General features: G+C 57.7%; 1 protein-coding gene across 4 annotated transcripts; it reads right to left on the minus strand.

Annotated features, from left to right (window-relative positions):
- Window positions 1-1,023: 1,023 nt before the first annotated feature.
- NCOA5 (nuclear receptor coactivator 5) lies at window positions 1,024-12,449 on the minus strand. Of its 4 annotated transcripts, none has more exons than XM_039342425.1 (8): window positions 12,356-12,447; window positions 6,220-6,286; window positions 4,313-4,585; window positions 4,009-4,229; window positions 3,800-3,926; window positions 3,490-3,689; window positions 2,349-2,672; window positions 1,024-2,217 (listed from the first exon to the last, which is right to left on the minus strand). In XM_039342425.1, exons 2-8 carry the CDS (start codon window positions 6,255-6,257, stop codon window positions 1,598-1,600), a joined length of 1,803 nt encoding a protein of 600 aa, XP_039198359.1. In that variant the 5' UTR covers window positions 6,258-6,286; window positions 12,356-12,447; the 3' UTR covers window positions 1,024-1,597. The 4 variants fall into 4 exon arrangements, with proteins under 4 accessions (XP_039198359.1, XP_039198360.1, XP_039198361.1 ...); XM_039342426.1 differs by having other exon boundaries at window positions 4,313-4,561; window positions 12,356-12,441; XM_039342427.1 differs by lacking the exon at window positions 6,220-6,286 and having other exon boundaries at window positions 12,356-12,449.
- Window positions 12,450-14,603: the final 2,154 nt, after the last annotated feature.

The following is a 14,603-nucleotide window of genomic DNA, read 5'->3' on the forward strand; positions in this document are numbered from 1 at the left end:
GCTGCCTCAGAGGTCCCAGGACACTGTAGCCCATCAGCTTTCATCTCTGCAGTGCCCACCGCTGCTGATGCCCAGCAAACAACCGGGCACCTGGCCAGGGCCCCCAGCTCCCCGGTCCTTCTGGCCAGAGCGAACGAGCCTGCTTCCTTCCGCCCTCCGGCTCAGCTCCCGAGGCCTGGCCAGGGACCGTTCTGCGATGGAGCAGCCCCTGTTCCGACACGGCTGCGGCTGAGCCCTTTTCTAGCTGAGCCTCCTTTTCCTTCTTCCTGCTTCCCCCCCTTCCTTTCTTTTGACCATGACACCTGCCCGGTTGTTTGCTGTTATTCTGGGCCGAAAACCACCTTGGCTGCCCATTTGAAAGAAAGCGATGTGTAAATGAAGAAAAACTCAAGAGGGAATATTCTAAAATGGTTGTTAAAAGAGCAGCTGTGACCTATTCGGGGGGGGGGGTGTAACCAGAGGAGGAAATTGTATTTGGGCTTTTCCAGGCCAAATTATTCTAGCAACGTCATGGCTTGAATCTGGCGTAAACGTGTGGCGCACCACACGGTGCTCAGAAGAGAGACCTCTGCTCTCGCTTCCCTCGTTCAGCTTTGGGTCAGGCAAGAGCAGATCCTAAAGAGAAAAAAAAAGGGGGGGGGCATTTGGGATTATCAAAGGCAGAACCTCTGTGGAGATTCCCAATCAGCCCAAAGGTCATGGCGGTCCCAAAGGTGCTTTTCAAGGATTTCCTTGCCTTTTCTTTTAAATCGCTTTGCTTCTCATCTGAGAACGGAAGAAGCTTCAAGGAGAAACAAAGAACTCCAGTTGCTTTTGGAAAAGCACCTTTAGGGCAAAGGCAGAAACCCACTTCTGAGCCGGGGGGGGGGGCAGATTGCTAAGTGGCACCGGATGATTCCTGATACTCCAAGTAGTGACGTGGGCGCAGTGGCAGGGCACGTGGCAGCTGATCCGTGGCACAAAACCCCCTCAGACTTTCCAGCAGCAGCAGCAGCAGTCTGAAATAACTGGAAATGCCACCACTTTTATATATATATATACAGGGGTGTGTATATACATATGCAAATTTTATTAAAAAGTTATGTCGTCCTCCTGTTAACAGGAGAGAGGAGATCTCTACATAAGTGAACCATCAAAGAACAGAACATCGATCTCTGCTGAAAGCCATTTGGAAAAAGAACTGGCATCTGAGGTCCCCCAAAACTTAACTTGCAAATTCTAAACATTAAACCAAAGTGTGTGGGGGGAGGGGGGTGTCACAGGCCAAAGGACAGCCAGAAAAATTCTCCGACCCTCCAGGAAAAAGACAGACCGAGTCCCACCACAGCCACACATTCGGATCAGCCCTCGAGCCCAACGCCCCCTTCGCAAGCTCTGGATCGCTCCCCGTTGCTTGGGAGAGCATACCCTTTCTTGGCCCCCCTCCCAACTGAAGAGGCAGGAGCAGGCCATGAGGGGGGTCAAGCGGCAGAGGGTGCCTAAGGCAAGGGGGCAGGACCTCACTGCCTTCCCCAGCCCCAGTCTGCCCAGGGTGGAGGGGGAGAGACATGCACCATCCAGAACATTCAGGAGCGGGCAGCCAGAAGCCCACTGGGCATCAGTAATGCCGCTGGTAGGAGCCCATGCCCTGCTGGGCTGGGGGCACTGCCCGGGCCTGGCCCACCGTCTGGTTCACCAGGTGGGAGAGGGCAGGGCCGCTCTGGATCAGGGTGTCCAAGGCCTTCTGCACGCTGGGGTTGTCGAAGTTGATCCCCAGGGACAGTGGCGGTCGCCCGGCGGCCGCGCTATTGGGCGCAGGTGGCCGGTTCTGGTAAAGGGGCTGGGACGGTGGTGGGGGAGCCGAAGCCCGGGGACCAGACACCCTGGTGGAACCCGGGTGGTTGGGGAACTGGTTGGCCTGGGATGGAGCTCGCTGCTGCGACTGGGAGGCACCAGTCATGCCCAGCTGGGGGCCTCGGCCAGGCGTGCTGGGCCCGGAGGCAAACTCTGGATTTGGAGACACCCCCACGCCCGAGCCGCCGCCGGACACGTTCACTGCACCGGTGGCCACCCCGCTGTTGAAGAGGCTGAGGATCTTGGCCTGCAGCTCCTGTTGAGGGTTGGAGGGCCCGGTGGCTGCGGCAGAGGCTGGCAGAGGCTGGCCGCTCTGGTGTCCCTGGGAAGTGGGCACCATGGCTCCCGACGCGGCTCCCATCGTCTGCCTGCCCGGAAGTGAAGCTGTGAGGAGGGAAGCCGGCCAGCTGTGAGTCCTGCCCCACCGCCTTCCGGTATCAACTGCTCCTCCCCCTAGCATCCTGGGGGGGGGGGCGGCACAAGGGGACCGGGCTCCCTCCTCAGCTAGGACTTACCGGGAAGGGACTCGGCAGTGGCACGTAGCTGCCGTTCCTTGCGCTCCCGCAGGTAGTTGATGATCTTGTCCGTCTCCTCCCCGGTCAGATAGCGGTTGTCTGCCAGCAGGTTCAGGAGGGCCTGCATGGCTGGGGGGTGGGCCCCGCGGAGACTCTCCTCAGCCGGCAGGGGGCGCTCCCGCTCCTGCAGGATGGTCTCGTCGGCCATCTTGGCCGCCCGCCTGGCAATCTCCTCCCGCTCCTTCTCGCGGACCTCGGACTTGTAGCGTTCGTAGTTCTTGGCCACCAACACCATGGCATCCGCCTGGGGCATGTTCCGGTGCTCTGTGAAGGAGGAGGAGGAGAAGTGGCGAGCCGTGAGTCGCCCTGGCGTCCAATTCGCCACGGACAGCTTACAATTAAAAAGAAACTAAAACACCGCAGATCCTGCCCATTCTGAAGAAAACCAATCTGTATCAAACTGGAGGAGAAACCAGGGCAGAGCCTGGGACACAAACGCCCTCCATGGCGTTGCGAACGGGCAAGTGAGGCAGGGGGCAGACAACCACCTGCTGGGCTTCACAAAACAACAAACCTGGGGGGAGGGGGGAGATTTAAGTCCACCTGGGGTCCTCCTGAAAAGGCTGCTGCAGGGAGGGAAGGAGGGGGGAGGGCACCAAGTGGAACTCCCACTGTGGCAGAATGAACGCCACAAGTGCCTCTCTCACAGAGTGGATCAGGGAGCCCCAAAAGGACGCTGCGGAAGTGGACGGATCAAGTGGAATGGCTTCCCGTCAGCCCCCCCCACACACTTATGCTGAGGGCTTTTGTGTTTTTCACCTCTCTGAATGCCTGACTGATCTTTGCCGGGGGTCTTCTGGCCAAGATCCCCGAGTCAGTCTTCCTCCTCAAATTTTGCAACAAAAAAAATTCTAAATTAAGCAGCTGAATGACCCAATTTTGGTTCCAATTCTGAGGACTATGAAGGGCGGGATCCGCAGGCCAAAGATGGCGCAACTCATGCAGCACCTTGAGCTTTCTGCCAAACACAAACCGCAACTCACACATGCCGAGCAGGTTGCGTGAGGCCAACTGTGCTCTGCTTAATCAAACTCCTGAACCGGTCGTTAATAGCCACAGGGCCGACGGAGGAGCCCCCTACCTTGCGGGGTACCGAACATGATGTTGACGGTGCAGGAGTGGTGGACCTGGTGCTGAGGGGTGATGACGATGGCAAAGGCGGAGCCCCCCTGGCTCACGTCGTCCAGGGCTTGCTGCAAAGACATCTCCGAGTTGAGGAAGATGAGGTCCACCATCATGCCCAGGTCGCGCACCTTGCGCCCCACCGACTCAGCATAATCCCTGCGCCAGGCAGAAGCCAAGAAAACAGCATCTACCCAGGGTGTCTGACCACCAGAGCCCGCCCTGAATCTGGGAAAGGAGCCCCCGCTCCCCCAGCCCCTCCCCCATACTTGGTCTGCTTGTTGACCACGATGACGGAGCAATCCACTGGCCGCTCAGTATCTATGCGCTTCTTGATGTCCTCAAAGAACTGCCGGTAAAGCTCCTCCCGGCGCCTCTCCTCTCTCTTCATGCGCTCTGCAGGGAAGGTCAACGGCATGAGGGCCGGCCCTCACCTCCCCCAACCCCCCCACCCGTCTGCAGCCGGGTGGGGCCTGACCTTCAGTGCTCAGGGTGGGCCTGTCCAGGGTGGGCCTGTCTAGGGTGGGCCGGTCCAGGGTAGGCCTGTCCATGGTGGGCCTGTCCATGGTGGGCCTGTCCATGGTGGGTCTGTCCAGGGTGGGCCGGTCCAGGGGCTCCCCGTAGCGGTCGTAAGAGGGCTCCTCCCGCCTGCGGTAATAGTCGTCCGGACGGGCGTAGCGGTCATAGCCTTCCTCTCTCCTGCAGAGGCACCAGTAGCAGCAGTTTGTGAGCCGGGTGGGGGCCTGACCCACCCCCAGCAGCCCACCTCCCTCTGTACCTACCTGTACGGGGTCTCTCTGGTCTCCCTGTAGCGGTCGTAGAGAGGGTCCCGGGAATCTCGCATGTCCCGGGAATCCCTCACGTCCCGGGAATCTCTGGGGTCTCGATGATCTCTGCCCCCCCGCATCTCTCGCCCCCGAAGATCCCGTCCGTCCCGGGAATCTCGGCCATTCCTGCCATCTCTGCGTGGGCTGCCTTGGTTAGGGGAGCGATCCCTCCGCGCGTCTCTCTCGCTGTAAGGGATGGGCTCCCTGCCAGAAGGACCGGGAAAAGCCCTTAAGAGGGAAGGGGTCAGGGGAGTGAACCAGACTGTTGTCCGTGGATCCCTACCCAAACCAAAGCCTAGCAAGGCTGCCACGTGGCCCAGCACTCGTTTCCAGAGCCAGCAAGCAGTGCAAGGCAAACGAAGGAAGGTTCCTAAGGCAGGGAAGAGGTCTGGGAGCCGCCTTCAGCCCTAGGGGTCCCTCCCTTCCCTGCCACACCCCAAACATTAAGAGCGTCTTGCTCCAAAAGGAGCCTGGGGTGAGCAGCCCAGGAGGTTGACTCAGTCTCTGGACCTGCTGTAGAGTTCAGCAGGATCCACCTTGGACTCGAAGGAAGTTGATGGGGCCACCGAAGCCAGTGGCTGGTGGAAGCTGAGAATCCTGGGGGGGGGAGGCGGGAAACACCCACCCCCAGCCTGGAGCAACTCCTCACTTAGAACGGGCCATGGTCACACTTCCTGGGAGTCATGACACGGCCCTGCTTTGAACAAGAGTGGGCCGAATTCCCTAGAGACAGGCAGGGAGACCCGATCTTCCAGAAGGGCCAGAAAAGGAAGCCCACCCACCAAAGCATCAGCACTACGGGACCCCTGGCTGCAGCTGCCTCTCTACCAACAGCATCGAGAGCGGCTGGAAGAGTTTCCCTGCCCTGTTGAGCAGCAACCCGCAGAGAGTTCAGGAGACGTGGAACAACTGCGCTTTAATAGGTAGATCTCCCCCGCCAAAAGCTCAGTGCCGATTCAGGACAATATACTTAGGGACTCTTTGCCTTCGCATAAATAAAACCTTAAACTGATTTCGCAAAGTCCAAATGAACAGCCCGTTTCCGGGGGGTACAAGAAGGGCCAGAGACTCAGAAAGGATGGCCAAAGTCTGCTTAAAGAAGAGCGAGGCAAATTGGGGACAGGACAGCAGAGGCAGAACCGTGAAGTTGGGGTGATGCCCCCCGCTGCGCTCGGCAGACGTAGGCAGGCGACGGGGGCTCCGGAAGGACTCCAACCGGATGTCCCCCAACACTGTTGCTTTCTTCTCACCGGCAGCAGGGGCAATGCAATGCCCAGGCGCCCGCATGCGCGCCGCCTGCAGCCTTCAGGCAAGGCGAGGCTCAGGCACTCGCGTGCGCGCCGCCCACCAGCATCAGGAGCAATGCTTGGGCAAATGCGTGCGCTTTGACCCAGGGTCCCCCGGCACGTCCCAGCTCCTGCCCTGGCAGGGCAGGTCTTCAGGTCAGGGAAGGTCTTCAGTTCTGTGCTGATGCCAAGAGAAGCACCCATAGGTGGTGGGCACAACACAGATGGAGTGCCAAGGGAGGACCGAAGAATCCTCTGCCAAAGGAGATCCCGCGTCCATCTTCGGGGCAACGTGATGGCAAACAAGGGCCGCCTCCATCCATAAGGGGAGCTGCTCCCCTGAGGTCTCTGCCCCGAACGCAACCCCCACAGCCCGGGGTGGAGCCACTCCGAGGCGCTCCCCAGGGACGCCCCAGAGTCGGAACGAGAGGCAGGCTCTCCTCCCTCACCTGAGCGCCCAGGAAGTTCGCCAGGGCTGGGAGTCCGGCTGGATTCCCGCAGGAGAGGCTCCACCGCTGAGGCACCCGGGAGGCAGCACCGCTGAGCCAGGCAACTGGTTGCTTCAGAGTACTTTACCTTCGCGATGGGCTGGACCTTGAGGGAAGCTTATTCATTTCTCTTCTTTCCGCTGCTTTATTAATATCTGAAAAGAATAATCAACCCATCTGTTCAATGTTATGAAACAAAGAAAAGATCGTCAGTATATTGAAAAGAAAGCAACAAACGTGAAGCCAGGAAATCCACGCCAGGAGCCAACGAGCGTCAAGAAAACCTTTATTTATATCCAGGATCGGGCAGACAGAAGCAGCCGGGGAAGGCAGCCCAGAGGCTGGGGCTCTCCTGCCCACAACACAGCTTAGCCCCTCACCTGCCAGGGCGACACGTGAGCGGCTTCAGCACGCAAGGGACCCAGCGACCCTGTGACGAACTCAACACAGCCCCTGCAAATGGGCAAAATGGACTGGAAAGGCTCCTTCCCTGGTGCACCCCAGCCGTCAAGCCTGCCTTGATTAATTGTACAAATCTGAACGCATAAACAAAGCAATGGCACCGGGAGGATTCCTTCCTTCCTTCCTTCCTTCCTTCCTTCCTTCCTTCCTTCCTTCCTTCCTTCCTTCCTTCCTTCCTTCCTTTCTTTCTTTCTTTCTTTCTTTCTTTCTTTCTAGAGGCATTTCCAGAGACGCAAAAAAAACAATTGCAAGGAGGGCTACTTTTAAAGTGACAGAGAAGGAAGAAAGGGGGGAACTCCCCCCCCCCGTGGCTTCTCAGGCAGGACCTGCCTCCATAGGTGTTGGGAAATACAGCTCCCCCCCACCCCAGTGAAAGAGTTATTATTGGGGACACTTCACTCCTGCTCAAACATGCTTGGAGAGGTAGGTTCTCCTATTGGGGTGCAACTGCTGGCCTCCTCCTGGCCCCGGAGCCCTCCCCAAGCAGAAGGCCTGCCAGTTCGTCATACAGCATTAGGCACAAAGGCTTCTCCAGAATGGGGAGAGGCAGCAGAAGGGGACAGAGAGACCCGAAGGGAGCCGACACGCGCAGAAACCGCCGAGGCACACCCAAGCCTTGAGAGACGGCCCCCCTCTCTCCTTTGGTTGCCCTTATTCCGCGCCCGGAAGGTCCCACCGGGCTCTGCCGAGGCTCCTCAGGGCCACACACAGCATTTCTACCACCCACTGGAGCAGGGAGACTTTCGAAGGGCTGTCCCACTGCCTCCGAAGGGCTTCCCGCTTCCCTCACCGAGCAGGGACCCAATCACAGCTCTGCTGGGTCATCGGCCAGCAGAGGCAGGCGGGCGGGACGTGCCGCCATTAAGCCATTTTTTTAGCAGTAGCACTTCAGACTTACATACCACTCCGTAGTGCTTTACAGTCCTCTCTGGGCTGTCTACAGTGTCAGCCTACGGCCCCCCAACAATCTGCACCCTCATTTTACCGACCTCAGAAGGATGGAAGGCTGAGTCAACCTCGAGCCCGTCAGGATCGAACTCCCGGCAGCAGGCAGAGTCAGCCTGCAATACCGCGCTCTAACCACTGCACCACCACCATAGCTCTTAAATTTTAGCCATTACAGCTTTTCATCACCAGAAAAATAGTAAATATTGTGGAAAAATGTATTTACAAGCACCAATATTACAACTTTTGTGACTCTCAATACTCCTGGAAGGACACGGACAGGCTTGGACGCTAAATGGGGCTAAGATTCCTGGCCTTTGGGCCTGGGAAGGGTAGACAAAAGCCTCTGCCTTCCATAGTCACCCTGAGAGCTCCCCGGCACCTGGCTCTCTGCCGGAGACGCCCAGGGCAGGGGGGGGGCACACACAGCACCCAAGCAGGGAGCCAAGAGCAGGAGAGCCACCAGGTGAGGCTGGTGGCCATGCAAAGCCTCCCACCCATCACCCTGAGCGGAGGGCTCCCTGACCAAGGGAGGGAACATGGTGGCCACTTTGCTTTAGGGTGGGGGCTCTGGGGGCAGAAGGGGGCGCAGGGTGAAGGTGGGGGAGGAGGGCAAAGGAAGCTCTGTTGGGAGGCAGGGGGTGGGTCCCCCCCCCAAGGAGACCCATTTCCCCAGCAGGCTGTCAAGTCGGCAGAGGCCTTGGTCAAGCCCAGCTCTGCCCACAGCCGATCTTCCCTCACCCGAGGTCTTTCTGTGGGCGAGGGGGGACCTGGCCTGCATTAGCCAAACCTGGATGGTTGAGAAGGGCGGGCACGCCCTTGGCAAGTGGGCACCCATCCTGCTTCCAGGCTCGGCATCGGCTGAGAGCCCAAGGAAGGGGGGGGAGGCACGAGACCAGAGACTTTATTTGGCAAAGGGGAGGGCTAATTCTGCAAGCTGAGCTCTGCCACTGTCCTGCCCCTCCTCCCTGGGCTGCCAGCAGAGACTTTATCACTTGCACTGCTGGGACTCTGGTCTGCTTTCCTTTGGGGAGGGAGGGGAGTGTCTGCACAGCCCAGAGGTTCATGGACATATGCCCTCCCCCAGGCTCCCAAACCCCTGGCGCTACTCCCACTCACCTGAAGGCTACCTGAACACCTGGGCTTTGCTTCTCAAAGCACAGAGGGGGGAGGGGAAGGAGGAGGCCCTTGACCACTTCAAAGCTTACTGTGCTGGCAGCCTCTACAAAGAGAAGCTGACTCAGCCGGGGCACTCTGGGGGCCTAGCGGATTTTTCTTCAAAGATTGGACGGCCACTTGTCTGAAATGGTATAGGGCAGAGGTAGGCAACCTTGGCTCTTTTATGACTCGTGGACTTCAACTCCCAGAATTCCTGAGCCAGCCATGCTGAGGGGAAAGGGAGAGGTTTCCAAGCTGAGCCATGCTGGCTGAGAAATTCTGGGAGTTGAAGTCCACCAGTCATGAGGGGGCCATAGTTCCCCCATGCTGGCTGAGGAATTCTGGGAGTTGAAGTCCACGAGTCATAAAAGAGCCAAGGTTGCCTACCCCTGGTATAGGGTCTCCTGCTTGAGCAGGGGGTTGGACTAGAAGACCTCAGAGGACCCTGCCAGCTCTGTTATTCTGACTAAAATGGATTGACAGTTAAAAGATAAAGAGCTGAAAGCGATCTTGGGGGTCATCCCAACCACCACCACCCCCATCCAAGAGCAAGCACAGCAAGGGTCAGTGGAAGCTGCCCATCCCCCAGTCCCCCCAGCCTCAGTGCCCCCTGGAATTACAGTAGACCTCCACATTCCCTGGCAATGGCCGCCTTCCCTCCGGGGCTCCACCGTCCCCACCGCCTTCCGGCTCCATTCCGCTCCGGCTGGATCCACCCAGGCACAACTGCTTGAAGTTGGGCCTGGCTGGGGCTTTCTGGCCCACCGCAAGAAGCAGAAGCCAGTCAGGGAGCAGCTTCAGATGTGGCACAAAGGGGTTTCTTGGCACGGAGGGCCGGGCTGGGCATGCCTCCTCACCAGTGGGGGCAAGAGGTCAGCCGGGGCGGTGGTGGAGCAGAGGGCGGGCAGTGGTCTCGGAGCGCTGGGGGTCCGGGATGACTGCGGCTGGGACTGGTTCAGGCAGCTACGGCTTTCCAGAGCATTGCAAGCAGCCTGGGGCGGTTCTGTGGCAGAGTGCGGGGGGAAGGGGGGGGCAGGTGGCAGTTCCTGGCCATAAGGAGGCTCAAGACTCTGAGGGCCCAAGCCCGGAGGGGTCTGGATAGGTGCTCACTTAATGACCTACGATTCTCAGTTAACAACCGCAGTGGGGAATGCTGGGATTTGGTGTGGACATATGGCATCTCATTTAGGACTGCACTGATTTGCAATGGCAATCTGTCTCAATTGTAGTCATAAATGGAGGAATTTTTTTCCCTTAAGAGGGAGAAAGGTTTCCAGCTGCAGAGCTCCTTCTAAAGAACCAGCAGAGTTCTGCACCTGCGGCCTTACACAGACATTCGAAGGGGGGGATCCAAGCGATGATGTGAATGAATCTGCTAGCAACTGCTGGAGAATCCCTGGGTCTCAGACCCTACCACCCCTCGTGACCGTGGAGGATGGAAGGGAGGGAGAGCAGTGGGGGAAAGTATGCAGGAAATAGGAAAGAAACGTGCTTCCTGGCCTCCTTCCTTGAAGCAAAGTGCATTCAGGTGTGAAAGATAAAGATTATAATGAACACTGACTGGGACCCAACCCTCTTCCTTCTAACGGGTTCAGGTAGACGTCTAGTCTAAAGTGCCATCTAGCAATCTGCACTGCTAGATAGACTGGACTATTACTGTTTCTTCTTCCACAGAAGATGATTTTGGAAGACTCGATTCTCCTCACACAGGAAGGTCTTCCTTTAGAGTTTCCAGAAGGATTCCAGCTTGCTGACAGGGAATCACTTTTCATCTTCAACAGTTTGCACATGTTGCTCGCTGGCTATGCTGAGCGGCACCAGTTCCAATACAGGCGGCTTGAATGACGGCTTGGGCCTCTCGTAAGCATCTCCTTTCTTGTTCTTCCATTTCTGCTTCTTGGCTGCAGATCTAGTTTATAGCGTGCTTTGCCAAATTCTACAGAACTTCAAAATACACCGGATCCAATCTACTGAGTGACTTTATATTCTTCTTCAGTCTCAGTATTTGGGTTGCAAACCTTTGCTTGTTAGGAATTGTATTCCGCTCCCAGAGACCCGGCTTTGCTAGAGCCACCTGCCCGTTTCCCTGGCCCCCAGCTTCACCTCCCAAACTCTAGGCAGAGGATCCAAGAGGCAGCCCAGGCCTCATTTAGCAGTTAACCAATCAATCAGAATAGAGCTGGCAGGGACCTTGAAGGTCTTCTAATCCAGCCCCCTGCTCAAGCAGGAGACCCCATATCATCTCAGACAAGTGGCTGTCCAGTCTCTTCTTCAAAACTTCCAGTGATGGAGCACCCACGATTTCTGGAGGCAAAGCTGTTCCACTGGTTGATTGTCTTCACTGTCAGGAAGTTTCTCTTTAGTTCCAGGTTGCTTCTCTCCTTCATTAGTTTCCATCCGTTGTTTCTTGTCTTGCCCTCTTTTGCTTCAGAAAATAATTTGACCCCCCTTCCTCCTTGTGGCAGCCCCTCAAATACTGGAATACTGCTATCATGTCGCCCCTATTCCTTCTTTTCTCTAGACTGGCCATCCCTAAATCCTGCAACCCTTTTTCCATGTTTTAGTCTCCAGGCCTTTGATCATCTTGGTTGCTCTTCTTTGCACAGGCGCCCAGCAGCCGTTAGCACCAGCTTCCCCACCTGCCCCCCACCCATCGCTGTGGGCTCTCCAGGTGGGTCTGCAGCTTCTTCAGGGCCTCAAGGAGAAGCCATGGGGGGGGTGATCGTCCCCAAGACCCGGGGACTAGCTGACCCGGGGCCAATCAGAGTTGGGTCTGGTCGGGCGAGGGGCCACCAGGAAACCCCAGGATCGTACCCGATCTAGTCTGGGAGCGGGTGGAAGGAGAAACGCAAGCACCACCATTTCCCCCCCCACGCCCCCCACGGAGCCCGGCCGAGCGTATCCTGATCGTGTTACCGCCGAGGAAAACACACGGGCGCCGCCACGCAGCCCCTGGAAAGCGGCGAAAGGGCCCCGGCGACAGAGCCACAGCTTTAAGAGACGCCAACGCCACACAGTCACGGGGGGGGGGAGCGAGGCCGCCGCGCAGAAGCCCCCCAACCCCCCCCGCCGGTCTCGGGCCGGCTCTTCCCTTTCAACGGCAGGCAGCGCCGAGGACGGACACGGCTCGGGGGGGGGGGAAAGAAGCCCCGACCCACCCACTGCGGCGGCTGATGGCCCCCCTCGGGCGGGGGGCCTCAGCCGGGGGGTGGGGGTGGAGAGGGAGGGGGGCCCGAGGCGGAGTAGGGCCGGAGCGAGGCCCCTCGGCGAACGCGGCTCCTCCCGGGGCGGATCCAGGCGGGCCTTCCGCGCCCGAAAGAGCCTCCGGGCGCTCCGAGACCGACAACCCTCCGCTCCGGACTCAGCGCCCACGGGGAGACTCCAGGGCCCAGAATGCCCGGCCGGAAGGAGGGAGGGAGGGAGGGAAGAAGCAGCCGCGCTTCGGCCTGCGACGAGCCGGGGAGGGCGCATCGGGGGCGCGCGGAGGACGCGGGCACGAGCGCCAAAGAACACAACAGCCACAGGCGGGAAGGAGCCTTTATTGCCGGCCTCCCGGAGGGGGGAGGGGGAGGAGGAGGGGGAGGGAGCGCGCGAGACCCCCCGCCCCACCCCCGCCGACAGGGCCGCCGCCGCCGCCGCTCGCTCGCTCGCTCACTCACCGGGCCTGGCGGGCTCCTCTTGCCTCACGACGCCGCAACGGCCTTCTCTCTCTCTCTCCCTCTCTCCCCCGCCCACCCGCGACGCGTCATCGACCCGAGGGCGTGGCTGGCCTTTCCGCTTCCGAGCCCTTCTAGGCCTTTCCGAGGCCGCGCGCACACGCGCGACCCCGCCCCTTCCTCCCGTGCTGGCCAATCCGCTCCTGCGCCTCCTCCTGGCCGCCCTCGTGGCACCTCGGATTTCAACTCCCACAATCCTCCGGGCCGGGAGGGGGGAGGGAGAGACACGCCGGAAGCTCTTTTGTTTTCGGGTTTCTTGCCCCCCCCTCCTCCTCTTCTGCCTCGTTGGGGACGCTCTGGCCTTCACTGCCTCCCCCGGCTGGACCCCCGCTCTCCTCCCACCCGGCTATTCCCGGGCCGAAGCGCCCCCCTTCCGTCGGTTCTTCCACGCAGCTCCGGGGGGCGGCGAGGCAGGGTGAAATCCGCTGCACCCCCCCCGGGATGCTGCAGAGTTGGGGGGGCTTCCCCGCTGCAGCTCCTGCCCTCCCCAGAGATCCAAAGTGGGGGGGCTTACTTTGCCCTGGATGAAAACCAGGAGGCCGCTTCCCTGGGCTTAGGGCAGTGATGGGGGGGGGGGCTTTCGTCTGGTTTTATTCCCACCGGTGAGAGGGAGCAGAGAGTGGTCCGTTGCTCCCCCCCCCGCCGCCCTTTCCTTTGGGGCTTTTATTCCGATTTCTGCTGCTCCCGTGCCTTAATCCCTGGGCCCTGCGGCTGAGCAGCCTAGAATTTGAAACCGTTATAAACGCTCACTAGAATAGAATAGAACAGAATTATAGAACAGAATAGAATAGAATTATAGAATTTTTGTTGTTAATTGTGAAGTCGTGTCCGACCCATCGCAACCCAATGGACAATGTTCCTCCAGGTCTTCCTGTCCTCTACCATCTTCTGGAGTCCAAGTTCACAACCTATTGCTTCAGTGACTCCATCCAGCCATCTCATTCTCTGTTGTCCCCTTCTTCTATTGCCCTCAATCTTTCCCAGCATTAGGCCCGTCTCCAGTGAGTCCTTCCTTCTCATTAGGTGGCCAAAGTATTTGAGTTTCAACTTCAGGATCTGGCCTTCTAAAGAGCAGTCGGGGTTGATCTCTTCTAGGACTGACCGGTTTGAACGCCTTGCAGTCCAGGGGACTCGCAGGAGTCTTCTCCAGCACCATAGTTCAAAGGCCTCAATTCTTTGGCGCTCAGCCTTTCTTATGGTCCAACTTTCACAGCCATACATTGCAACTGGGAAAACCATGGCCTGGACTATACGCACTTTTGTTGGCAGGGTGATGTCTCTGCTTTTTAGTATGCTGTCTAGATTTGCCATAGCTTTCCTCCCCAGGAGCAAGCGTCTTTTAATTTCTTGGCTGCAGTCCCCATCTGAGGTGATCTTGGAGCCCAGAAAAATAAAATCTGTCACTACCTCCATTTCTTCCCCATCTATTTGCCAGGAATTGAGAGGGCCGGATGCCATGATTTTGGTTTTCTTAATGTTGAGTTTCAAGCCAACTTTTGCGCTCTCCTTCTTCACCCGCATCAAGAGGCTCTTTAGTTCCTCTTCACTTTCTTCCATTAGAGTGGTATCATCTGCATATCTTAGGTTGTTGATATTTCTCCCGGCAATCTTAATTCCAACTTTTGTTTCATCTAGCCCTGCCTTTCTCATATAGAATAGAATAGAATAGAATAGAATAGAATAGAATAGAATAGAATAGAATAGAATCAGAGTAGAATAGGGAACAGAATAGAATAGAATAGAATAGAGCTGGAAGGGACCTTGGAGGTCTTCTAGTCCAGTCCCCTGCTCAAGCAGGAGAAAGTATACCATCTAAGACAAGTGACTGTCCAGTCGCTTCTTTAAAACCTCCAGTGATGGAATGCCCACGATGTCTGAAGGCAAAGCTATTCCACTGTTAATTGTCGTCACTGTTAGGAAGTTTCTCCTTAATCCCAGGTTGCTTGGCTCACTTCAGGATTTGCACACCGCATCGGCAACTATTCTGAGCATCCGCTACAAATAAAACATTCACGATTGTCCCCTGCCTTTTATTTTCCTCTGACATGATTGCTTTGGGCTGAGCCTGTAAAACCTTTTGTGGTGATACGCATGCTGGATGTAGATTGCACTTTCTCTCGCTGCCCTCAGAGGCAAAACCTCCTCCAGACCCTTCTCCAGGTTGCCGTGGTTAATAGGGCTGAAAGGGACC

Source organism: Crotalus tigris, unplaced genomic scaffold, assembly GCF_016545835.1.
Source record: "Crotalus tigris isolate CLP2741 ecotype Arizona unplaced genomic scaffold, ASM1654583v1 scf7180000017791.1120302, whole genome shotgun sequence".
Taxonomy (NCBI): domain Eukaryota; kingdom Metazoa; phylum Chordata; class Lepidosauria; order Squamata; family Viperidae; genus Crotalus; species Crotalus tigris.

Excerpts from the sequence above, each read along its gene's own strand:
- NCOA5 (XM_039342425.1), bottom strand. The coding sequence starts at position 6,257 with ATGAATAAGCTTCCCTCAAGGTCCAGCCCATCGCGAAG. Across the intron at positions 4,586-6,219 it reads AGGTCCAGCCCATCGCGAAG|GGCTTTTCCCGGTCCTTCTG; the intron begins GTAAAGTACTCT and ends TTCCCTCTTAAG. Across the intron at positions 3,690-3,799 it reads GTGGTCAACAAGCAGACCAA|GGATTATGCTGAGTCGGTGG; the intron begins GTATGGGGGAGG and ends TGCCTGGCGCAG.